General features: G+C 37.5%; 1 protein-coding gene across 5 annotated transcripts in view; it reads right to left on the bottom strand.

Annotated features, from left to right (window-relative positions):
* The window catches only part of UNC79 (unc-79 homolog, NALCN channel complex subunit), a gene marked incomplete at both ends in the record, with an annotated part of 264,901 nt that overhangs the window by 119,817 nt on the left and 118,115 nt on the right, over positions 1-26,969 (bottom strand). For all 5 annotated transcript variants that reach the window (XM_081289012.1, XM_081289013.1, XM_081289015.1 and 2 more), the window contains 8 exons: positions 2,731-2,958; positions 5,199-5,420; positions 7,948-8,088; positions 10,078-10,201; positions 10,784-10,974; positions 23,044-23,274; positions 24,640-24,811; positions 26,531-26,760. In XM_081289012.1, coding sequence (XP_081145138.1) covers positions 2,731-2,958; positions 5,199-5,420; positions 7,948-8,088; positions 10,078-10,201; positions 10,784-10,974; positions 23,044-23,274; positions 24,640-24,811; positions 26,531-26,760 — 1,539 coding nt within the window. The remainder of the gene's footprint in view (positions 1-2,730; positions 2,959-5,198; positions 5,421-7,947; positions 8,089-10,077; positions 10,202-10,783; positions 10,975-23,043; positions 23,275-24,639; positions 24,812-26,530; positions 26,761-26,969) is intronic.

Here is a 26,969-nt window from a genome sequence, read left to right as displayed (position 1 = left end):
GCTAACCAAAAGAAAGAGGGGGAAAAAACCAAATTATTATATTTCATGATAAAAAGGAAATATCACCACAGACATTACTAAAAAACAGAGGATAATCAGAAACTATTTTGAAAATTTATACTTCAATAAATTAGATAATCTTAAAGACATCAACAAATTTCTAGAGACATGACCTACCTAAATTGAACAAGGAGGACATAGAAGATTTAAACAGATCAATTTCAAGTAATGAAATTAAAGACACCATCAAAAGCAAAAATTGTTAATAAAATAATGGAAAACTTCACACAAAAATATATTAAAAAGAGAGTGCACCATGATCAAGTAGGTTTCATCCCAGGGATGTAAGGTTGGGTCAAAATACAGAAATCAATAAATATGATTCACCACATCAATAGACTTAAAGACAAGAATCACATGATTATCTCAATAGATGCAGAAAAAAATTTGACAAAATATAACATCTATTCACATTTAAAACAAATAGAAAAATTACAAATAGTAGGAACATACCTCAACATGGTAAAAGCTATATATGACAAACCCAAGACCAACATCATTCTAAATAGAGAAAAACTGAAAGCATTCCCTCTAAAAACTGGAACAAAATAGGGATGCTTTCTTTCACTACTTCTACTTAACATAGTTCTTGAAACTCTAAGCAGAGAAATTAGGCAAAATAAGTAAAGTGATATGAATAAGAAAAGAAGAACCCAAACTATTCCTATTTGCACTATGCAGATTTAATGCGATTCCTGTTAAAATTCCAATGATGCTGTTCATAGAAACAGAAAAAGCAATCATGGAATCCATTTGTAAAAATAAAAGCCCTAGAATGGCCAAAGCAATCCTTAGTGAGAAAAGTGAATCCAGAGACATCATAACACTAGACTTTAAATTATACTACAGAGATATACATCAACATCAATGCTTATTACAGTTCAATTCACAATAGCTAATAGAGATATAGTAACAAAAACAGCATGGTATTGGCATCAAAACAGACATGATGACCAATGGAACAGAATAGAAGATACAGAGACAAACCCACTTAAATACAGTTATCTGATACTACACAAAAGCTCCATAAATATACATTGAAGAAGACAGCCTCTTCAACAAATGGTGCTGGGAAAACTGAAAATCTATATAGAATATAGATTAAATCTGAAAATCTATAGAGTAGTAGAGTAAAATGTAACCCTAATCTCATATCCTGCACAAAACTCAACTCAAAACTAACTCAAAGTGGATCAAAGACCTAGGCATTAGACAAGAAATGTTGCACATACTAGAAGAAAATGTAGGCCCAGCATTCCATCATGTCAGCTTAGGAATCACCTTTCTCAATAAGACTCCTAGAGCACAAGAAGTAAAATCAAGAATCAATGAATGGGACTGTATCAAACTTCACAGCAAAGGGAACCATCAATAGCATGAAGAGAGAGCCTACAGAATGGAAGAAAATCCTTGCCACCTGCACCTCACAGTATTAATCTCCAGGATACATAAAGAACTCAAAAATCTTCACACCACAAAACAAATAATCCAATCAATAAATGGACAAAGGAACTGACAGGCACTTCACAGAAAATGAAATATGAATGGCCAATAAATATATTTAAAAAATGTTTAACATCTCTAGCAGTTAGAGAAATGCAAATTAAAACTACACTTAGATCTCATCTCACTCCAATCAGAATGGTAAATATCGAGAATACAAGTAACAATAAATGGTGGCAAGGCTGGCTGGGAAAGGATACACTCAAACATTGCTGGTGGAACTGCAAATTGGTGCAGCCACTCTGGAAAGCAGTATGGATATTTCTCAAAAACTTGGAATGGAATCACCATTTGACCCAGCTATCCCACTCCTCAGTTAACACCCAAAGGACTTAAAATCATCATACTACAGTGACACATCCACATCAATGCTTATTACAGTTCAGTTCACAATAGCTAAGCTATGGAACCAAACTTCAACAAATGAATGGATAAAGAAATTGTGGAATGTATACACAATGGAATATTACTCAGCCATAAATAAGAATGACTTTATGACATTTGCTAATAAATGGATGGATCTGGAGACTATTATGCCAAGCGAAATAAGCCAATCCCAAAACCCAAATGTCCTCACTGATATAAGGATGCTAACACACAACACCAGTGGGGAGGGAAAGAACAGAAATTCAGTAGATTAAACAAAGGGGTATGAAGGGAAGGGAGTGGAGACAGGAATAGGAAAGACAGTGGAATGAATCTAATATAACTTTCCTATGTATGCATATGAATACACCAGAGTAAATCTCCACACCCCACACCATGTACAACCACAACACTGGAATCCTAATTAGAATAAGATGGACTCCATGTTTGTATAATATGTCAAAATATGCTGTCATTTGCAACTAAAAAAAATCTTAAATCTGTATGATACAAGTTCTTTTAAAATACCAGTAATGCTTTATGTTTATGGAAACTGCATGAATGTAATTCTACAACCCTAACTCAAGCCACCTAATAGAATTCCATATAATGTGGCTGCATCTCCAGTCTTTTTCCAGGAACTTGTGTTAGTGGAAGTAATAGGAAAACTTTCTTTTGGTACAGTCTCACATATAACCCAGCACAGAGCATAAGATAACCCTGGAGGAAGACCCCATTACACCACTGCCGCCATCTTCATTACTACTGTACACAAGTCATCTCGCTTCTTCCACTGCTTACCACCAGCCTGCTCTCTTCTTTGGGAGCCAGTCTTTCTAGGAGTTCACAAGCAAGCTGATAACAGAGGATGCTAGACTGACATAAGTTGCACTCGATTGCTTTTTCCTCCTTCTGGCAGGTGTGGGAGCCCCCCCAGGGGGCCTGGAAGACATTGTTTATAATAGAAATAATGTCCTTTGACAAGCTGTGCTCTAAACCCATTGTGATTCCATCATCTTGTAACTCCATCTGAAAGACATTGGGAAAAGGACAAAAAAAAAAAAAAGAAGAAAAAGAAGGAATTTGGTATTTTTATCCAACATTTCATTGACATACTAGATGGAGATAATTTTCACTACTGACACCAACTAATGTTTAATGACACCAACTAATTATTTAATGACAATATAGGTTCAATATCATAGATCGATATTGGTTTCCAAAGAGTCTTCTAGAAAAAATATAAACACAAGACAAAATAATGAGAATTATTTTTAAAATCACATAACATTTAATGGAGTTGTTTTAAAATGCATCACTTTGTGATATTTTATACACTTAAAAAAATGCTATTCCTCATCTACTTTCCAGATCCTGGTTTCTAATTACTGCTATCCACTTAGTGGATAGGAATCAGGGATCCTTGGAGAAATGGCCAATTCCAGGGCTGGGGCAAGGAAAATATAAGATGAACCTGGAATATCTTGTCATGCCAGAAATTAAGGAAATGTTCAAAGAATGATATGAACATGTCAGGAGAACACAGAGCCAGCTTTAACAGATTCCCACTGGCCAATATGAGCAACAAAATAAATAATCATAGTTAAAGATTATAACTTACCGAATAAAATAAAAAATATCATTTGGCAGCCATCATAGTAAAAATTGATGCAGGCATGAAATGAATGTCAGTGCTAAACAGTCTCATTAAAAAAAAAGGAAATCTCATCATCTGAAAGTGTTTCCCTACAAGTTACTTGCTATTTACAAAAGGGAAAATACAGGTATCCCTGGTATCTACAGGGGATTGGCTCCAGAACCTGCCCACATATATGAATTCCCATAGCTGCTCAAGTCCTTTATATAAAAATGGTACAATATTTGCATGTAATGTACATGTATTCTCCCATTTATGTCAAACCATCTCTAGATTACTTACAATACCTAACATGATGTAAATGTTATATAAATAGTTGTTACACTATATTTAGAGAATAATAACAAGAGAATAAGTCTGTACATGTTTACTATAAATGCAGTGTTTTCCATTTTTTTTTAATACTTGGTTGGTTACATCTGCTGATATGGAACTCCTACATACACAGGGCTGATTTGTAATGACTCAATAGAGAAAACTGGCAGAAATCATGTTGTAAACCAAGTGATCAAAGTTATCACGAGTAAGGGGTCAGTATTATATCTGTGCCTCCTGACATGATGCACTACAAAGGACAGAACATCACATCTTTGGTTCTTCCTGCCAAAAATGTATGAGCCAAATTAAGTCATAAGGAAATGTTAGACAAACTCAAAGTGAAACACATTCAACAAAACAACCAAACTATATTCTTGAAAACTGTCAAAGACATGCACAATAAACAAAAACTGAGGGACTGTCATGGATTAAAGAAGACCAAGAAACCAGCACCAGTTGTTGCCGTGATTGACCCTAGATTGTTCCTAGAAAAAAAACAGTGTTTTTTCCTTATGATATAAAAATGATACTGTTATTATATCAATTTTAAATGAGTAATTTCTGTAAGATAGATAAAATATTTCCTGATTTGATAACTGTACTGTGATTATGTTAGATAATATCCTTATTTTTTAGAAACCACTCTGGAGTACTTGGGGATAAAGATACCATGTTTTCAACTTACTCTCACATGATTCCTTAAGAAAATTCATTTATACGCATACAGAGAAAGAGAGAGAGAAAGAAGTACATGTGCTAAATATTAACATCTGAAGAATTTGAGACAGGAGTGCTCAGGAGTTCTTTATACTATCCTTGCAACTTGTCAGCAAATCTAAAATTATTTAAGAATAAAAAATTAGGAAGAAATATTCTTCTGATCAAAGTCTTTTTAATTTATATTTTAAAAATTATCTTTGAAAATCAACCCATAAGATATATTAAAATTAGTCTCATCACTATGGAGTTGTACCTCACTGTTTCACAAAAATAGTTTTGTCCAGTTTGTTCATCCAATTTATTCAACAGAATCAATTCTAATGAAGCCATAACCTTCTAAAGTTCAAATCCATTCTCACATGTCATTGCAGATATCTGCACAAGTAGTTTTCAGGCTCTTTAGGAAATTTCCAAAGCAATATGTAAAATGACCTGAGTGATGCCAGTGTGTATCACTTTTATTTTCAAATCACTTCAGTAAGTGTGAAGATGCCCAACACATGGAAAGAATCACTATACAATGTTTCTCCTCCTTCTTCACCTTTGAACTAAGGGAAGTTCATGCTTCAGCTACCTGTTTCAGGAGAAGATCAAACATGAGGATGAAACAGTTTAGATTCATTTCATCATCTTCACAATCAAAGTCAATAGTCCTTCCTCCTGGGTGTCCAAAATTCTTGAAAGGGCTACGGAATGGACTACGCATAGGACTCCGAAATGGACTCTGGAAAGGACTATGAAACGGACTCAGCATACTGTGCTGAACTCGTCGTCCAGGGTCAGAGGCAACACTCACCTATGAGAAAGAATGTCAACACACATAAATGAATTCACAGAAGCTCAAATGGCTGCATAAAATAATTAGGGACTCTACAGAAGGCATTTCCAGCTGTCACACAGATTTCCTTTGACATTACCCAATGACATTAGTACCTCCAAATACAACTAATCCTCTCAACACATTAAAATGACAGAACCATCCAAGTTTTCAGACTAATTGTCAAAGAATGAAACATCAACACTGGAAAATGAAGGCATTTGTCATATTCTTCATCCTATCAAACAGTTCCAATTAAACTAGATTGTCTGAATCTAGTTTAAAAACCATAACCTGAAAAAATGAGGAATTACAAAAAGTAAAATAATGCAAGATAATTTTTAGAAAAATAAGCACAGAATCTCAGATTAATATGACTAAAGAAGAATGGCCTCTGGATATTATAATGATTAACTATCACGAGAAAATAATAAATGCAAAACCTACCACTCTGCTTATATATCCCCCAAGCCTCACCTCCAGCCCTCACTGCCCTTCTCTGCCCACCTTCATGCCATGGGTGTTGTGCACTAAGTATACCCTGCTCCTTTGCTGCTTGGCTTCCAGGTGGGTTCAGTGGATGAAGGCACCAGAGAGCACCTGCAGCTGGCAGGGCAGGAGGCAGGAGTGTTTCTCCCCACCCACTTCCTGGCTTTGGAGCTGCACCTGGGAAGTGTCGCAGCACTCTGAAGCTTCTCCAGCAGCCCTTCCTTCTAGTGTCGGCTCTTAGTTGGCACCAGGAACTTTCTTCCTTGTTCTTTCAGCCCTAGGGGAATAGAGGCTTCCTACCAGACTGTCACTAGATTCTGGGTGCTTCATCAACTCTTATTGCTGCTATAACCTTTTCCATAACTCTACAGGCAGAATTTCCATTAAAGTCTCTTCATTTTAACCATCTGGAATAAATTTTGTATCAGAGCCCAGACTGCCATAACTGTGTATCACTTTTATTTTCAAATCATATTTTCTCTCATAAAGATCTTTCTAGGAACCCGAAAGCTCCACAGCCACTATTTTTAAGGCAAAGAGGAAGAGCACCCCATTAAGAATTGGAATACCTGGATATTTACAGTGTTATTTATGAATCACTTCACTTACCAAGTATCAAGTTAAGTAGCTGTAAAGTGAGGATAATGAGTTCTTCCCTGACTGCTTCACACAATTCTGTGATATTGTTCATTGTGAATACTTTGCACAGAATAAAGTACCACAAAAGTAATACCATTTTAAAGGTTATAGAAGAAAGAAATAAAATTAGGTGGTTGGAAGCTTGTTCCTAACAGGCCGATGAAAAAGAAGTGATTTATTTTTGAGTAATGAATACAAACCATGATCCTATCATCATGTTAGGTTTCTTATTCCTTAGACATCAGGTGGCATGGGGACAGTGTTAGGTTTAGATATGAGATGTCTCCCAAAAGTTCATGTGTGAGACAATGCAAAAAATTTTAGAGGTGAAATGATTGGTTACGAGAGCCTTAACCTAGAGTCAGTGCATTGATCCTGATAGGGATTAACTGGGGGATAACTGTAGGCAGACAGGATATGGCTGGAGGGGGGCCATTGGGGACATGCCTTTGGGGTATATATTTGTCTCTGGAGAGCAGAATGGTCTTTTGATGACTGGTGTCCAGTCCTGAGCCACTTTCCTTCTCACCACCCTTCTACCATGATGTTTTCCTCACCTCCAGCCCAGAGGAATGGAGTCGGAGGTTATGAACTGAGACCTCTGAAACCACGAGCCCCAAAGTAAACTTTTCCTCCTCTTAAAATTGTTCTTGTCAGGTCTTTTGGTCACAGCAGCAAAAAGCTGACTAAACAAGGCGGGTTCCATGGAGAGGTCTAACAGGAGGGTTGGGAAGTCCTTGCCCACCCTCCAGGGAGAGTCAGCCTCTCAGAAACTGCACATGGCCAGCAGAAACCACATCAGATTCCCCACAGAAACAGTATCAAAACTTTCTAACAGTTTTTGAACACTTTTCTCATCCACAGAGATGTAAAGAGGTCAATAAAATGAGCTCAGTTAGTTCATACTGACAGCACTATCTACAGTCACCACCAATTGATTTCGTTTTCCCAAAACACAATGACAAAAAGCAAAAGACAAAAAACCATCCAAACTCCTCACAATGTGTGTGAAGCACTGATTTGCCCAGTAGCTGGAATGAACTCTCATTTATCAGGAGAGGTGGGGTAGAGGGTGCATCAAAAAAGCTATGTTTTTTTGTTTGTTTTGTCTTTTCCTTTTATCAGTAGTGAGAGAGAGCTAAAATTAATTTTTCCCAAAGAAAAATTAAAAACTCAATAACTTATTAATTATAGACTATACCAAAACTATCTCGGATAAATATTTTTTATTTAATGTACTTTTAAAATTACTGAAATGAGATGTGATTTTAAAAAGTATCTTCAGAGAGATTTCTTATGATGCTACTTTCAAGCTTGATAAAACTGACAAGGATTTTTTAAATCTTAAGACAGACAAGAACAATCAGGTAATAATTACCCTTCGAGCTGCAAGGTTCCCTGCCAGTTCACTGACTCTTGATTTTCTTTGATTTGCCAGTTCTTTGACAGAATTAACTCCATCAGAAAACATGCTTATTAAGAGTTGAAGTGGAACCATGATATCTAACTCCGATAATACCTGGAGAAAAAAGGACATATTCCCCCCAAACATGTCAAATTTAAAACTCAGAAAGCTACATTTGATAATTTTTTCCCTAAATCAAACTATTAATCATGAGGACATTCAACCTTACTCATATTCTACAGTCATCCTCAAATTTTTGCACCAAGAAAATCGAGGGTGTCTTTAAACTGAGTTTTCCTTACCCTGATATCCAATAAGTCGCCATGTTCTTTCCACAGAAATCATCAAGTTTCTCTTGATGCTATCCCTCCTCCTTATACCCAGTGCTATTGCTTTTGCTCACATCTTTCTCCTGGACAACAGAATCTGGTCGTTATCTTCCTTGAGTTCCTCTGCACTGTCACCTGATAACCCCATCCAATCTTGCTGTCTGATACAAGCTTATGTCTTTCTGGGCCAAAATCAAGTCATCTTATTTGAAAAGAATTTCCTGGAAATCTATACCTGCTTCCTTCAGACAGAAAAGAAACAACCCTAGTCTCTGCTTCTTAGAGCTTTATATATATATGTTTATTGTAGTAATTACCACTTTTTGCTGCATTTAATTATCTGTTACTATCCCTCACACCATGATCTGCTTACAGAAAGGAAGTATGGGGGAAGAGCCACCTTACAGTGCCTGGCACACAAGAGCTCTGAAAAACTTTCCAACTAATGCATATATGATTCAATTCCAACCACTGTATTGTTCAGTCCCCTCCCCAAAAGGTGAGACCAGGAGTTTGAAACCTTCAACTACAGCACACTGCCTTCACAGTAAGGCCATATTAGAGCCAAGTTCATAGAACCTGTAGACTGCATCTGACCTAACTCTGGTGGGGACAGAGGTTTGCAGCTTAAGGGGTGTGTCACAGAATACTGAGGCAACATTTAGCCATGTATAGGAAAGACTGGCTTTCCTAAATTAAAAATTATCTTACTGAAATCTATGTGGAGATAAAATAAGTTAAAATTCTGAATCCCAAGGTGACTTTTTTTTTTCAAATGCTCCCTTTACTCTTTGTTAATTGTAAAAAATATTGTTCCTTAGTTTAGATGCCAGAAAGGCCTTTTTTGCAACTTGAAAGGCACATAGGAGAAAGGTGTATAAGAGTTCGTCTTTGTGTGACACAGAAATGCATCTGAGGCTAGAGACGTAGCTCAGTGGGACAGAATATGCTGGAATGCATGAGGCCCTGGATTCAATCCCCAGCACAGCAAAAGAAAATTGTAAAAAAGTAACTATAACCATAGTTACTCTAAACAATAAATTTGTCCTTATTTTCTGAAACTGCCCAAAACTTTACATCAGATATTCAACTTGATTTAATAAATTTTTATTAAATATTCATTAAATACAAAGCACGAGAGGAAAGGATGAAGAGAGTTATAAATTCAAAAAAATAAAACCCAGTCCCTGAACCCAAGGAGTGTGTAAGCAGGAGAAGAAACAAAAACTAACTCTAAGAAAGAACAGATTTCACACAGAGAAGCTGTCTGGATACTGGGGAGAAAGAAAAGTGCTCGATGGACAAATGGGGGTGTAGAGCAGCGGGAAACGTCAGAGGAGACCCCTCCGAGCTGGGCTTTACAGGAGAGGTTGGAGCTCACAGAAGAGGCAGAAAAGAGAGTCATTCCTGGTTGAGGAAGCAGACGAGCCACTCCCTCCCTTAATCAGTAGTCCTCACCCTTCCAAATAAAGGACCTGTTTAATACTAAAAGTTTTTCAGAATCCCAGACAGCAAGTAATATATAAGGACCAAAAATCTCTATGAATTCAGTAACACTATTGCATAAATTTATATTTGTTAACCATAACTAGAGCTACATATATTTGAAATTTAATCATTTATTTATGACTAGGAGATATTAGTCTATAATAATCCTCAATGAACACATGAACATATGACCCTGCAAAACCTCCCACCCCTCTAACAAGGCTAAGAACTTAGCTTCTAGGATAAGAACTATTACCCCAAACAATCATAAGTATCATTCACTTACATGAAGCCATAATAAAGCTTGTTCCTGCACAGAGGAGGGGTAGCCTGTAAACCGACAGCTAATAAATCCAAACATCTCTTCCAATGAAAAAGGCAGAGGACAGAGCTCAATGTCAAACATTTTGCTGAAAAGCAGAGCAACAAAAGTAAATGACCAATGGGCACACATTAGGGTAAACTGATATCACCAAAGTATTTCTCACTATACCCTATTTGGAGAGCCAAACCTTTTAGATGAGTTTGTGTTCTGACCTATTATTAGTATAACTTGTTTCACTGTAAGAGAATTGTTTACATCATAGAAATACATATAAATAATTCACATGGAATCACATTAATGCCCATATGCATATTAGGTTTAACAGAAGGAATTACATATCTAAGGAATTAGAGCTGCATCCTAGCCTCTATAAATATTTTATCTTTGTACTTTTCCAACACAGCCAATTTCAAATCATATTTGAAAATAAGCAAACAATATGATGTATATTTATTATTCCTCAAGAACAAGATCTTTTCTGAACAATTTCAAATCATTTTGATTCAATTAATAGTAGCTATTTTATTTGGGGCTTCCCAATTCTCATAGAATTGTTAAAAAGGGAGATTACACAAAATACTTAGTAGAGTACCTAGCACACAGTACATGCTCGATAAATGTTAGATATCAATATAATTGCAGTGACTTCATTAAACTACTTACCCACCTTAATACTTCCCTGAATTCCTTTAACTGATTATCTGGGACTTCTGTTCTGATGGCTTCCAGCCATTCTGGCATAATACACTCCCACACTGATTGGTTGATCACATTGTAGGGGATCAGGCAAAGGATCCGGTTGAGACCTTCCTTCAGCTGAGTGACTGTGCTACACGACTTATCCCAGTATCCACCAACCTGGTGGGGTTTTCACAACCACAGGGGAAAAGAACAAAACACTCCTGTTACAATCATACTCAAGAACTTCCTAAAGGAAATGGGTACACAGAAAGGCCAGAGCCCATAACATCGGAGTTCTTGGCCAAGAATATTTTTTTGTAATTCCTCATTTTTTCAGGTTATGGTTTTCAGTAGAGTTCTGTTTTTCTCTAAGCTGCAAATTCTGCCACAATTTTTTTCCTAAGAATGTTTTGAGGCTGGTTGAATTTGTGAATAAAAAGATGCATTTTGTAATGATCAAGATAGTACATCAATTTCCTAGAGGAGGAAAAAAATTTAATCATAAATTTACAAATATAAGTTGTTTTAACTCTGATGTTAAAGATACTATATTTCTCTTATAAGCATAAAAGTAACAAAGGGTTGACCATTGACAGTTCCCGAGTCTTTACCATGGAAGATAAGGTTTATAGGAAATCATCTTATTTTAAATGAATCCAATTTTTTTGTGTTTTTGGTTTTTTGTTTTATTTGTTTGTTTTTAGGCTGTGCAAATTGAACCCATGACCTAGCACAAACTAAGAATGCACTCTACCACTGAGTTACATAACCCCTGCCCAATTACTCCAATTTTAAATGTTTAATGATTATATCTAGAATTCTAGATTATTTAAAAAATTAACCAATTCTATTTTAAAACTCAAACATCTATCTGGTGTTATGCTGATCAAAATCCCAGATGATTAGCTATTTTCAGAAAATGAATTTATTTCTGGGATTTTTATTGTTGCTGTTAATTACAGATATGCTAAGAGCCACAGCCAAGTAATATGATGCATGGCACTTTTGGTTGAAAGCTAGCCAGCTAGCCATTGAGATGATATGATTATGTTAAGATTTGCATTCATATGCATATTGGACTCTTGCTGTTCACCTCAGCCTGCTAGGGGACTCCTGGAGAGTTCCCATTGGTTGGGGAAGTACAGTAGGAGGGAATTCCGGGGGAGGAACTTGTTCTGGGGTTCCGGGAGAAGGCTGCCGTGTGTGTGTGTGTGTGTGTGTGTGTGTGTGTGTGTGTGTGTGTGTGTGTACCGGTTTCTTCCCGGACGTGTACGGGGTATTGGCGGCAGTTTCAAAAATAAAGTTTGTTCCTGCTTGAGTGGCTCGTGATTTTGTGCCCAGCCAGACTGCGGCACAGATAGACTTCAAAGAGCTGACATTGGTAATGTTGAGAACCTGGAATGTATTGTTATGGAGGTTCCTTTGCATTGTAACTCATGGTTAAGCCATGTAAAGACTTGATTTTGAATCAAATTTTAGAATGCCATTGGAGATCCTAAATTGTCAATAGCCAGATTATAGATCATTTTGATCGTTTTATTTGGAAAAACTGTCACGCTCAAAAAGATTTTTAAGGAGTAAGGTCAGGACATGGGAGCATGAGGGCTGGCTTGGTGCTTGCTGGCCCGAGGCCAGCACAGGGATGGGAAGCCAGCACAATATTTAGGATCTAGGGCAGGAGCCAGCAGGAAGGCATCATCCAGGCAGGTGCAGCTGTGGCTGCTGCTGCTGCTGCTGCTCCTGCAGGCATCAGGCACTGTACAGTCTTGCCTCTGCCACCTCCAGGCCAGACCCGCTACTGGCCCCTGTGGGGGAATCAGCTGTGCCATTGGGGTACAGGATGTACCCCTGGATTCATGAGTGCTTGTCCCTAATGGAGTTGCCCTAGAGTTTGATTGGCAGAGTGTGGATGATGTCAACTATGACAGTGTCACCAGGAACATCCCCCAGTACTGAAGCTCCTGTTGGAACATACCAGCACCAGTGCCAGGGCAGATCTGACCAACATCAAGAGGAAGGGCACAGGACCCTCCACCTTGTTCTGGAGCAAGAGCATGTAAGGGAGTTCACAGGCTACTGGTTTGGGAGTATGTCCACCAGTAAGGCATTCCCAATGACACCTGCAAGAATTACTAGGCCAAGGGCCAGCAGTTAGACATGGTTAGCCAGTTGGGATATGCACTAAAATGAGAGTTCCATGCCATTCAGAGCTGTGCCTTCTGAAAAGTGAGTGACTGCGGATCCCTCTCTGGGAAGAACACGACAACAGAAATCTACACAAATGGTCCCATCAGCTGTAATATAATGCTAACAACACCAGAGATATTTGTGTCCAACTCTGTAACAAGGCCTACATAATCAATCTCGTTTTTGTGGCTCAGTGGGATGTCAACAATAGGACCAAGTACTAGATGGTCTGTAATTCACAGTGGACCCTGGGCAAGAGAGGCTGAATAAGGAGAGCACCCGACTCCTATAAAGATGGAAAGAACACCAGTTAACAACTTTATTATTGAGAAGTACTGAACAGTTGGGGACCCAATTTTTTAAGTCAGATGTCTCTGGAAGAGCAGTTGTTTTGTTTTTAAAGAAATGATATCATGAACTATAACCAGAGGATCCTATGGCAATATGCACCAGCCTGGTTAGTAGGACTGGGGTGATAGACTATATACCAACACTGTACAGCTAGCAGTGACACTAAGCAACCAGAAGAGGTGCCTGGCAACACGAGGACCTATGTGGCTGAAAGGACATTCCTGAGAATAAGCTGAAAGTGAGATGACCTCTACACCTGCACAGGACTAGTCCTCCTCCACAAAGACCACAGCAGCCAGCTACCTAGCAAGCAAGCTACCTAGCAGACAGGAAATTGTGGGACCAATAGAAGGTTTGATACTTTGTATTTGGTAACTGTAGTCTGTAACAGCATTTCTATAACATGTATACTCAGAAAAATTAGAAATTATATCCCATCTATGATTGTTATATCAAAGTGCATAAATGCATTCTACTTTCATGTATAACTAATTAAAACAAATTACAAAATTTAATAAAAATAAATAAAAAAGAGGTAAAATAGTTCAGACATCACCAATTCTTATGTTACCTTGAAATCAATGGGGGAAGAGAGCAGTAACTTGGAATTCCCCAAGTGAGGAATAAAAGATCCAACTTCAGGGGCTGGGGCCATACATAGCTCAGGGGAGCTCTACATTATTTGCCTAGTATACACAAAGCCCTGGGTTCAATGCCCAACACTGGGGGCAAACACACCACTTTAGACAAAGAAAATAAACAAAAGTATTTTTAGAGAGCACTTACTGAACAAATGTCCTTTTGCCCATATAAAAGGATCAAATGGAAAGAACAAAACAAAAAAGCACCATGGCTAGTCGAAAAGACTCCCTCAACAAAATTAAAGAAGAAAAATCAAATTTAGAGCTAAAATTAAGATCCACACCCACCACAAACTTCCCTGCACTCCTTCCCTACAAATGATCCAGCTGAAGGCTGATGTTCAAGTTCTGATAGAAACTGTTCTAGAAGCCTTCCCTAGAAGGTTAACTGAACTACAGTAAAACTGCTCAGAGGGCAGCAACACATCCTAAAGGCTTTGTTAAACAATTTATAAAAACATTCCCAAAACATAGAGCTCTAAATCCCAAAACCCCAGAATATAGAAATCTTCATTTCTATATCAGTGGAAATTTTTTTCTCTGATATAAAGAAACAAATTCAAAATAATTTAGTTGGATGAGCAGGCCATCCCCTTAATGTTATTATTGAGGCCACCACCCAATTCTTTGAAGAATTAAAAACAACTGTCCTGGCTGGGGTTGTGGCTCAGTGGTAGAGTGCTTGCCTAGCACATGTGAGGCCCTGGGTTCGATCCTCAGTACCATGTAAAAATAAATAAAATAAAGGTATTATGTCCAATTACAACTAAAAAATAAATATTAAAAAAAAAAACAACAACTGTCCTTGCCTTACTAACTTTATAAAAACAGAAATGTGGCTCTAGGAGTAACCCTGAGCCACCCATCTTTCTTACCAATCTCAAACCTCTGCTGTTCATCACACAATACTTGCAGATACTGTAAAAAGTCTGGACAAAAAGGAACTGTCCTGCCCTAAGGGAGAAGAAAAGCTCAAATAGTAGCTGCCCTATGCCTCCGCCTGCTCAGTCAGCCACCCTGAGACCTCACATCAACTAGCCCTCAGCCTGGCTATAAGACCTGCAGGCTCTCAGGGCGGGTAATTTCGACTGCCCTTAAAAATGCCTGCTTATAAAAGCTCAACAGTACCCTGAGAATTCACTGTTTGTTCCACACAAAACTTGGTAACTGGCAAACATGCCCCTGACACACCCAGAGCAGGCACTTTAGACATCTCCTACAGGACCTGAGAGCCTCTTTAAAATGCAGACTCCAAGGAAAAGAACTCTGGCTTAAGCCCCAGAATTAGGCCCGTTACTTTACTGTACTACTGCTTCTTGACATAAAATATGAGAAATTAATTTTTCCTGATAAACACCAATTAATACCCTTAATACTTTGGGGGGCGGGGATTGAATGCTGGGATGTTACTGGGATTGAATGCTGGGATGATTTACTACTGAGCTACACCCCCAACCCTTTTACCCTTTTAGCTTTTTGAGATAGAGTGTTATTAAATTTCTTAGGGTCTCACTAAGTTGTCTAGGCTGGTCTCAAACCGATGATCTTCCTGCCTCAACCTCCCGAGTCACTGGGATTACATGTGCCACCATGCCCAGAACACTTAAATTTTAAAACCCAATGCCTTTTTCCTTAGTTCATCTCAGAAAAATTAGCCTATCCATTCAGGGATGAAATCTACCAAATTATGCTATATCCATGTACAAACATACCACAATGAATCCAACTTGTATATACAATGGGGATTATATATATATATATATATATATATATATATATATATATATATATACACACATTCACACATATATATATATATGTATATGTGTGTATGTATACACACACACACACAAAATGGGGATTATATATATGAGTGTGTATTTATATGTGTGTGTGTGTATATGCACACATCCGGGGAAGGAGATTGAACAAATTATGCTATGTGCATGTACACATGTGATAAATTGAATCCAACCCTTATGTATAATTATAATACACCAATGAAAAATGAATTTAATAAATAAATAAAAGAACCTGGGGGCAAAAAAAAAGACTACCAAAAATAGTACATTGTTTAGGTAGAGATGGGGTTACAGAAGTGAGGTGTATTCATGGGGAAAAAAATAGCTTCTCTAGACTAAAACAACCACCTGAGGTTTAGCACAACCTCCCCGAGACTACATATCAGGGCAAATAAAAAGAGCTTAAAGGTCTCTCTGACAAATATTGGTAAAAAGCTTTAGCCCTTGCATTGAACAGGGAAGGACTTATTCCATCTGCAAGAATACAATTCAAATAAAAGTCAGACAAAGATGAAGACCAAACCTTACACAAACTAGTACTCCTTTGAAAGTTGCAAGGTCTCTATTTTGTCTCTCTATATGTATTTGTATATACATTATGTATATGTGGAATCTCTTCTTACCTCTACCTACTAGTACTGCCAAATTATTTATAAAATCCTTTACAAGAGAGCCCTATTATAAATAGGTTTAAAAAATTAAGTGCTTATACAAGTTAAATATTCCTAAAAGTCCCAAAAACATAGGGACTGACCCAAATGTGTTAAGTTTATGTGATCTGTGTAAATTTTTGGTAAATAAAACTAGTTTAATATTGTTGGTTTAATAAAAGCAACTGTTTTTCAGAATTATTAGCACTGCATATGATAAACATTATATTTTTATTCTTCTTGAGTTTACTAGTCAAATACATTAATGTATTTAGATGTTCTAGACTGCACAGATTTGCTGGGCGTAACAGTGCACACCTGTAATACCAGTGGCTCAGGAGGCTGAGGCAGGAGAATCAGCAAAAGTGAGGTGCTATGCAACTCAGTGAGACCCTGTCTCTAAATAAAAATACAAAAAAGGGCTGTGGATGTGGCTCAGTGGTTGAGTGCCCTTGAGTTCAATCCCCAGTACAAAAAAAAAAAGACAACACAGATTTTGATTTTAATTTAATCAAATTAAATCATCATTCTGACAAATTTTATTTCAACAGTAATTGGGTTTTATAATACATCTGCTTAGAGGTAGCTTCCAAAATCTTTTTGAGATCTTGAAACATTCAAGGCATACTAAGTTAAATTAAATGGTAGATATTCAGTGAAAATCTAGATCACTTCTAAAAAAGATTAAATATTAAAACATTAATTACTGAATATAAGTTTATCTACTTTTAGCTTCTTATTTTTTACATAGCTTATTGATATTTGGTTTTGTTGATAAACACATTTTGCCACAATGAGAAACTGGACTACAAAGAAGCACATATCTCTGGAAACTGTTAGATGGCACACCTGCAAAATTTGCTACTATACTACAAAGTGCTGGCAAATATATATGACAGGAAAAGTCACAGTTGTCTACTCCCTAGTTTTCTCTGGAAAGTAAAGTTTTATAGGGCTTAAAATTATAACCAATATATGTAAATCAAACAATTGGTATAATAATAAGAGTTAAGGGAAAAACTCTAAGAAAAGTATTCAAAAAATGTAGCTGTCTTTCCTTTAAAAAAAGCCGGGTGGGGTGGGGTTGGGGTGGGGGGGCAGTACCAGGAATGGTATCGCACACATGTAATCCCAGTGGCTTGGAAGGCTAAGACAGGAGGATCGCAAGTTCAAAGGCAGCCTGAGCAAAAGCAAGGCACTAAACAACACAGTGAGACCCTGTCTTTAAATAAAACACAAAATAGGGCTGGGGATCTGGCTCAGTGGTTGAGTGCCCTGAATTCAATCCCTGGTACCACCACCACCACCCCACCCGTCGCGCGCACACACGCAAAAAAAAAAGACAGGAGCAGGAGTGGGGCTTTAGCTCAGTTGGTAAAATGCTTGCCTCGCTTACACAAGGCCCTGGGTTCAATTCCCAGCACCACAAGGAAAAAAAAAAGGAGTAATTCTAGAGCAGTTACTTAGTAGTTTGTTCCAGAATGATCAAGAACAAAGTGAAGGACAAAACCAGAATGGATACTGGAAATTACAAACAATATGTCTTGGGGATAAGAGAAGAGACAGAGAAAGAATGAGAATTCTAGGTGGCAATGATGGCTAAGATTGATTGTTTTTATTACATTACAACATTTTTAAATGAGCTTTAATATTATTAGTATACTGATGAAAAATAAAGTTTAGTTTCTTCTTCTTCTTCTTCTTCTTCTTCTTCTTCTTCTTTTTTTTTTTTTTTTTTTTTTTTTTTTTTTGTGCAAGGGATTGAGCCCAGTGGCATTCTCTCTTTCCTAGAACAGTTTCTTGGATTATGTTACTTCTGTTCTTGTTAAGAGATTACAAAAGATTTTTCTGACCCTTTGACCAGTCTGCCTAGAAAACTGCTTAGTCTCATTGTTTACAGTCTCCTAAATTCATATGTTGAAAACTAATCACCGATGTGATGATGTTAGAAAAGGAGCCACTGGGGAGGCTTTGGGGCCACAAAGGCAGAGTCTCTGAAATGGGATTAGTGCCTTATAAAAGAACCCCCAGGGAGCTGCTTTGCCCTTTCTACCACGTGAGGATGCAACCAGGAAGAACTGTCATAAAACAGGGAAAAGCTCTCACCAGACCCTGAATCTGCCTTGATCTTGCACTTCCCAACCTCCAAAACTGTGAGAAATCAGTGTTTACTGTTTATAAACCGCCCTAATCCATGATATTTTGTGATAGCAGCTTAAGTAAACTAAGATGAAAACAAAGATTGCCTGTCATATTACAACAACTTCCTGTGAGGTTCAGCAGTAAAGCATTTGTCTAGCATGTGCAAGGCCCTGGGTCCATCTCTAGCACCACAAAAACAAATAAATAAATGAGTAACTTCCTGTGTTTTTTGTTGTGTTTAGCACATCCTGGATTACTCTAGAAAAAAAAGTCTTCTCAATGTTAAAAGAACGAATGTTTTTGTTTTGTTTTGTTTTGTTTTGTTTTGTTTTTGTAGTGCTGGGGATCCAAACCAGAACCTCATTCCTGCTAGGCAAGTGCTCTACCACTGAGCTACATCACAACCCTTGTTTTTCTTTTGTTTTTGTTTTGATTTGTTTTTTTATGACCATGTTGCTTCCTATATTTACTTTCAAAATCTCTCATTGCCATTTTAGTTAAATGAACAACTAAGAATTATTTCACAGTGATCTGTGATTTTTGGTTAATCCAGTGTTTGAAACTTTTGACATTTTTTTTAACATTTTTTTTTATTTTGCCTTTCCAAAATCAAATTCTAAATTAAACATCGGTCTCAGTCTGACTTCAAGGTTTCCCCAGTAAGCCCTTGAAAATCTCCGAAGATTTGTTCTCACTTTGCCAAACATAGCTAAACTAATTAGGTTTGTCTGACTTGTTGAATTGCATGGAAAGCACTGTCAAATGAGAAGAGGAGCTTAACCTTTCTTAGGTTTTCTTCGTGTAGGTAAATGATACTAATGTAAGTATTTTAGGAATTATAAGGAATTCCTAGAACTCTGTCAGTGTCCACACTGCCCTAAGTCCTTAAGCTTTTTTTATCGGATATGAGACAACAATGACAAAATGTTATCAGTTGTAATTTCAGTAATCTGAAAGTTGTATGCTACAGAAACAACAAAATTTCCTTGTTAGCCACATCATAATAAACATTGGATCATTACAGCCATTCTAATTCTAAGCCTTTTGTCACTCAGATGGCATCATTTAATTATGATGCTTTCCTGATATCTCCTGTGATCACCACCTAGCCAGGATGCTTTATCGTCAACAAAAGACTGAAGCTCATGGAAAGGACTGTGGCAGGTGTGTTTGGGGACAGGCTTCTTATGGCAGCGCTTCAGTAACTTTGAGCTCAGACCACTGGAATGAGGACGGATTGCTAAAACCCTTGTGGAGAAGGTGGTGGCTCGTCAAACTGCTAACTCAGAGCAGATTAAAGAGACCAAATGAAATGAACTGTTGAAAATTATTTTAATCTTCATGGTTTTCTAATGTTCTATTTTCTGGATTTATAAGGAACCCTCTTCTCTTTTCTTCTAAGCTATCACCTACTCACAAAGATGTGGCAGATTATACCTTCACAAACAAAACTGAAACATTTACCTTTTTCTCCCTAGCAAACTCCTCCAGGATTTGGAAACTCCTATTGAATATTCTTATTTTCATAGCATTATAGTTATTTGCATAAGTTCATTAAGAATCTGTTCTACTTGTAACATTCATAATTGAAAAAATTGGTTGTATTCCCAAAGCTTGTGTTATGTCGTCTTTGAAAATGTGCATAGAACAAAATATTCATATTTTAAGGAACTATGATTGACTTTACAAACCCAGCACTTACAAAGCCCTTTTTGAAAAAACCAGCCTGGTATCTGGCTTACAGCAGCCTCAGCCTTACAAATGATTAAGGAATTCCTAGCAAGGCCAAGGTCCTAGAATACTTAGGGAACCTTAGGAAGAAAGGAATCCAGATCTATAGGTACCATGGAAGAAGTCTGATGATGAGTTCTTGCCTGGGTTTCTGGCATTGAGAGTCTTCTGAAGGTCCAACCTGAGATTTCTTATAAAAGTTCTGTCAGAGCAAATTTTAAAAAGCCTGTATAGTCAATCATCATTCTTGCTGTATTTATGTTTATCATCAGACCAGATTTAATGGAACTAATTTGATGATTTTAGAAAGAAATTTTATGTTTCAATGAAAAAGTATAACCCATCCCAGATTCTAGTCCTGTTAATTATCTTTGAGCTATTTTTCATCCCTTTGTAAACTGGATTTTGCCATCTTGCCCATATTTTCAATGATTAATATTTCTATTTTTTTCTCCTGATGTGTCAACAACTTAAAATTAAAACCTAACTGCCCAGACTCTTATTAAGGCTTTTCATTGTCTTGTCCCCAAACCTCACATATTGAGGCTGGATGGCTTGATATAAATTTCAAAGGGCTTACTACAATAATTTCTGCCATTCGAGAAGTTCGTCAAACCCCCATGATCTTTCATGTTCTGCTCTGGGAAATAATGTAATTATGACACTAATGTTCTCACCCCTTCCGGAAATCAAGATGCTTCCAGTCCAATATCTAAAATGTTCTCAACTACTGTTCTTTGGACTCAGAAACTAGATTTATAATTTACTACAATCATTAATCTTTGTTTTGCTTTTTTGTTCCTCATGCTAATCTATGCTTTTTCCTGTGTGCAGATCTCTTACCTCACATTTCCTAACTAGAACTCTCCACAGCAATCTACCTAGCTTCTTTTTGTAAGTGTGAAAATTCAAGGGAAGTTTCAGAGGAAGAAAGGTGAGGATCCACTCAAACGCCCAGAATTGGCATCAAGACTATTTTAAAGTGAAAACATTTGAGCTAAAGAAGGAACAGAAAGAAACCTTATCTGAATTTCTAATATTGAACTAAAACAGAGTCCAGAAAATAAACCTCCCTCCCAAGGGAGTTTCCTATGAATTCAGCTGCCATGCAGACAGGCCACTTCCTGCCCATATGCAGTAGTGTCAAAAAAATAAAAAATAAAAAAACTTCCAAAACATCTCAGCAACTCCTAAAAAAAAAAACCCTTTGTTCGGTTTGACATATAAATCTTTTATTTCTGTCTATTCGGGGAGTAATTCATCATTGAGTACTCCCACATGTACTCATAAACAAACCGTGTCTTCTCTACTGTTACTCTATTATCAGTTAACTTTCAGACCACCAAAAACTGGACCCAATTAAGGAAAGTTTTCCTATTAACATAATAATTTCTTCTCATATTCCTGGGTTGGATTACACCAATTCTTCACCACTTTAAGAGAAATAATGATAGAAAACATTAACACAGGCAAAGAATTCCAGTAAATGGGAAATTTCCATTATGTAAAAATGCAAGTTTATCATTGAGTCAGTAGGTGGCACCAAAGAAAAAAGAAGTATATCTTGATAAATGCACACATCACTGAGTCCTGGAAATCAAATAAAAGCTACTCCTTCAGATGGTCTGTGTTCTGTTTTATCCTTAAGTGTCCTATTTCAATGCAGTTTTAAATTGAAAATTGCCTAAAGGTCTTTTAAAGGAAACAAAAAAATTACAAATAAAACTTAAAAACTACTTAGAGGGCTGGGGCTGTAGCTCAATAGTAGAGCACTTGCCTCGCATGTCTGAGGCACTGGGTTCAATTCTCAGCATCACCTATAAATAAAATGAATAAAATAAAGGTACATCAACATCTAAAAAATATATTTAAAAAATACTTGGAAAAAAATTTCATGTATTCCTGCCAAAAACTGATTTGGGGCATCTATTTTTTCTGGGTTACACACAAATTATATCATATTGAAAATATATGAGGTGTTCCCAGCTGTACATCTGCAACCTGTGATCCACTGAGGGAAGCAAAAGGTACTCACAGAGAAATCTGCCCTCTAAACTGGGAAAATAGAAGTGTTCTGGCAGTCTCTGAGCAATTTTGGAATTTCAAATGGCAGTGTAGGAACTGTACCACCATCTTTAGAACCACAGAAAGTCCTTCTTCTTCAATAGTAGCCTTTCCACAGACTAAGCCAGGAAAGGACTGAGCCCTAGCAACCCCACAGAAAAAGCTGTGAATGCTTTTGGTTGTTTTTTGGTACCAGGGATTGAACCCAGATGCCCTTTACCACTGAGCCACATGCCCAGACCTTTCTGTATTTTATTTAGAGACAGGGTCTTGCTGAGTTGCTTAGGGCCTCATTAAATTGCTGAGGCTGGCTTTGAATTCTCGATCCTCCTGCCTCAGCCTCCCAAGCCACTGGGATTACAGGCATGTGCCACCACTCCAGGCTGGTTGTTTCTTAAAAGATATATTCAGCAATGTCAAGAGAGAATGCTTTCTTAAATTCTTAAAGACACCTCAAAAATCCATTTTGCCATTCATTCTTCCATATCCCAAACCAACATCAAAGCAGCACATCACAGAAGATGCACTTATTAAACTTCTTTGGCTATTGGTCAGAATTAAAAAGATGAAAGAGAGATGCTACTCCTCTGTCCACAATGACAACACTCTGACAGTCAAGGTGGTGCTTCTCCCTGAGCCCTCCTCCTAACAAGGTTCAAGCTATTGGCCTCCACTTACCCTGGCAAATTCCATGGGTTTAGGAAGAAGGCACATGACCATGACATCAAAGCGAACATCACATACTGTCTTCAACCACTTGGTGACAAACTGTGGCTTCAGTTTTTCTACCAAGCTTCCAACTTCATCATCCATCATGTATGCTGTGGAGTGAAACCACTGAAATACCATGGCCACCAGCCGGGCCAAACTTTCTGTAGGCGTGTTCTCACTGGGTGTGCACAGGCTCACCTGGGGCAGAAAGAGTAGACACTTGTTCAGTCTCCATCCTTCATTACAAAATTACTGCATGTACATTTATAGGCAAAAAAAAAAAAAAAAACAATGTTCCAGAAAATCTATTTGAAACAGGCAGTTTTATAAATGATGATCATTTATCCAGAAATTATGTTCCTCTCTACAGGGACAGATGGAGTGCAACAATAATGTCCCCTCAAGATTCTGCCTCCCAATAGCATTTTTTCCTACAAGAAATCTATTACATAACCTAGCTAGATAATGCTTCCTAAAATTAAGTCCATGAAGTGATATTTCATGAATATCTTCAAAGAAAAATAATATACATACATTTCATTTCTAACATGATCAGATTTAGGTAAGAATTTTGTAGAAGTAATAATTCTAATACTTTGAGGCCCCTACTTTATTACCATATTATAAGTAGATTTTAAAAAAATCATTTATTCATTCATTTGGAGATAATCTTTTATTCAGTATTGTGGCAGGGTACAAGAATACAAAAAGTAAAGAAAGCACTGCCCCTGCCCTCAGAGTTCCCAGCAATAGTAGTCATGGTATTATTAGATAACAAGTTCTTGGAAGCAAGACATGCAAAATCAACAATTAAATCCCAATTTGGTAAAGACTTTTTCAGGAAACTGTGTGCAAGCATAAAAGAAACACATCACTATGGAGACTTAATCCATGTCTGTAGCCAGCAAAATAAATGAATAAATAAAAGCCTGCTTCTCTGCACAATCAGTGCATTTGGCTGGCTTCAGGTTTTAGATCTATAGGGTTAATCTCCACTGAATAAGAGTTGCAATGGAATCAGTCAGTTGCTATCACTGATTCCTTATGTAAGTTTGGCTGTGATTTCTGTAGTGTACAAGAACCTGACTTAAATATACATAAAGCTCCATAGAAACGGCTTTCAAGAAAAATTTCATGTACATGAAAGAAAGGATGTAAGTTATCTGTAAATTATGTTGAAGCCAGTACTTTACAATCCATACTAGCAAGTTTCCCATTTGCTCCTTGTCAAGAAAGTGCATTTCAACCAAGCAAGTATGTGACATTGTAGGTTTCAATGTCTGAGTGTTTATTAAAGTCAACCAGGGAGCTTTTTAAAACATTTCCGGAACTATAGGTAAGATCTAGACTGTTAGTTTCTAAACATTTTCTTAGGTAAATCTAATGGGCAACCCAGAGATGACAGCCACTGCACCTCAAAGTATACAGCCCTAAGATTAATTTATAAGCACTAAGATAATTTTTCAATATTTAGTATTTACTCCTTTCAAAAGAACAGGAGAAATCCCTCATCGGTGCAATAAAAAACAAGAAAGCAGAGAATAGTTAACTTCTTTTTCTTACTAAGAACCATATTCCAAATTGACTAAGCAGCCTCTGGTCGTGTTTATCATCGTCCTTGTTATCAAAGTCAGCATTATCCAGGGAATGGTGGGAAGAGGAGAGGCCCAGCTGCCGCCGGCGATTCAACTCATGTTCCCGCTGCTCAGCATGGAACTCGGCTTCTTTCAATAAGCTGACAAAACGGGGTGATTTCAAATTAGATTATGGAAAAACACACTGCAAATCATAACCTATCCAGAGCAACTAATTCAAGCATCACAGATCACCTCCTTTAAATTGGTGTGAATTACATCAAGAAGCCTAATTTCATTTTTTTACTATTTTGTACTCTATTCCCATTTCAAAGATGAACAAACAAACTGAGGCACAACCAGGCTACTGCCTCCCATCAATTATAAAAAAGCAGAACTGATGTCTCTAATTTCTGGTTCACCAACCATCCTACTGTGAGTCCATTCTTCTTCATGTCTACCATGAAGGCATATAGATAGGAAATGTATGATTCAAGGAGAAACTGAGCACCTGTATCCAAATGGAAAAATATTCAATATTTGGTATTCAAAGACCTGAAAGTAATAAATGAAGACTCCTTTTCAATTTGCTAAACAAATAACAACTTTAAAAATAATAATGTTGATAAGGGTTTAGCAAAAACTAATAACTTCATATACACTGTTGGCATTGTAAATTCATATACATGCTTTGGAAAGCAATTTACTAAATTATCAAGAACAATTAAAATATTCAGACCCTTTGATCAGTTAACCCATATCTGGTAATCTACCCTAAGAAAGTAAAAAGCACAGGAAGAACATTATGCACAAACATATTAAAGAGTTCTTTATAAAATTTGAAAAATTGGACGCAATCTAAATATCTAATGGTGGAAGTAAATAAGTTATATCTAGATGAATATGATATATTCACTAAATAGTGATAAAATACGGAACTTCACAACGCTGAAAGAGCTAATTATATAATGTTATATCAAAAAGAGTGGCAGATTCACTGTGATTAGAGTTATATAAATAAAACTTGAATTCGAATGAAACTAGATGATGTGCAAAACTAACCATGATGACAGTATGGCTGTTTGGTTTTGTTTGTTTTGTTTTCTGTTTCCAAACTTGCCATGATGCTTGATTTAACAAACATTTCTTCTACTCTGTGTCAACCGCTGGGATAAGAGAAATAGAAAAGACCCTCTCTGTCCTTAAAACTTACACTCTAACAGTGGTGTTTTTGTTTTGTTTTTAATCTTGCTTCCTTGGATATTACGTATATTTTTAAAAGAATAAGAAGAACAAGTATAGAGATTATCATTTCAAATGCTGATTTCTCCTTCATCTAATAGAAGGAGAAAACCCCTGTAGCCTTCAGATCGCGCCCTGTCTCAATTCCTGGGCCTCAAGCTTGACCCCAGTACCACAGAACTTGGAGTCCCCCTTCTTGCTCACATGCAAAAGATTTGTTCCTGTGGCTTTGCTGCCCTCCTTACTGGCTAATGCTGCTGTCACTCAAGGCAGGCATCCCTATCCCCACCCCTCACTCTGATGAGGTCTCCAGTTACCTATTACCCCTGGCTCAGGGCTGTCATTGCTCACTAAAGTGGTTCACAATTACAAACTTGTAAGTTCTTCTAGTCCCTGCCTGAGTAATTAGAAGACACTTCCGTCTCCCAAGTGCCTAGTGCAATGCCTGGCCTGTACCTGGCATTGGACAAAAATATTTATTGAATTCACAATTGAAAGCATCATCATGGCCACTCTGCAGGAAGGTGAGCTGCTAGACTGCGGGCATCCGAACTTGGGTTGGATGTAAGCTTCTTGGTGCACCAAGGTCAGTGCGGACGCAGGGCGTCTTCAGAGACACCTCTGGCTAGCTGCGTTACCTAATCACCGCCTCCACCGCGCAGACCAGCTCCTCGGCACCGCACTCCCGCGTGTTGATCGGGGGCGGCGAGGTCTGATAGAGGTGGGTCTCCGCCGCGGCCCCCACCTCATTACTGTGATGATTCGAGTGGCATCTTTTGCAGTACCGAACAGGCCTGTTTCCGTGACGACCGCAGCACCCTGCGGAAAAGCAGGTGACGACTGCTCTTCTAACATGGGAACTGCAGTTCTAGAAGCAAAAGTGATGAAATCAGTTAAAAACTGATCCCTTAGGTAAACTTGGCTAAGAACTAAAATAATGGGAAACTTAAGGGACCACCGGAAGTTAACAGCTCATTTCAAAGTACTGCTGGTTTCCAAAATGCAGGTTATTCTCTAATCAGTTAGATTCCAGTTGTAGTCAAAAAGAAAGGTGAAAGGTGTCTTCTAGTGAGAGGG

Source organism: Spermophilus citellus (assembly GCF_964194105.1).
Source record: "Spermophilus citellus genome assembly, chromosome: 4".
Lineage (NCBI taxonomy): Eukaryota > Metazoa > Chordata > Mammalia > Rodentia > Sciuridae > Spermophilus > Spermophilus citellus.
This window is presented reverse-complemented; position numbering and strand designations above follow the sequence as displayed.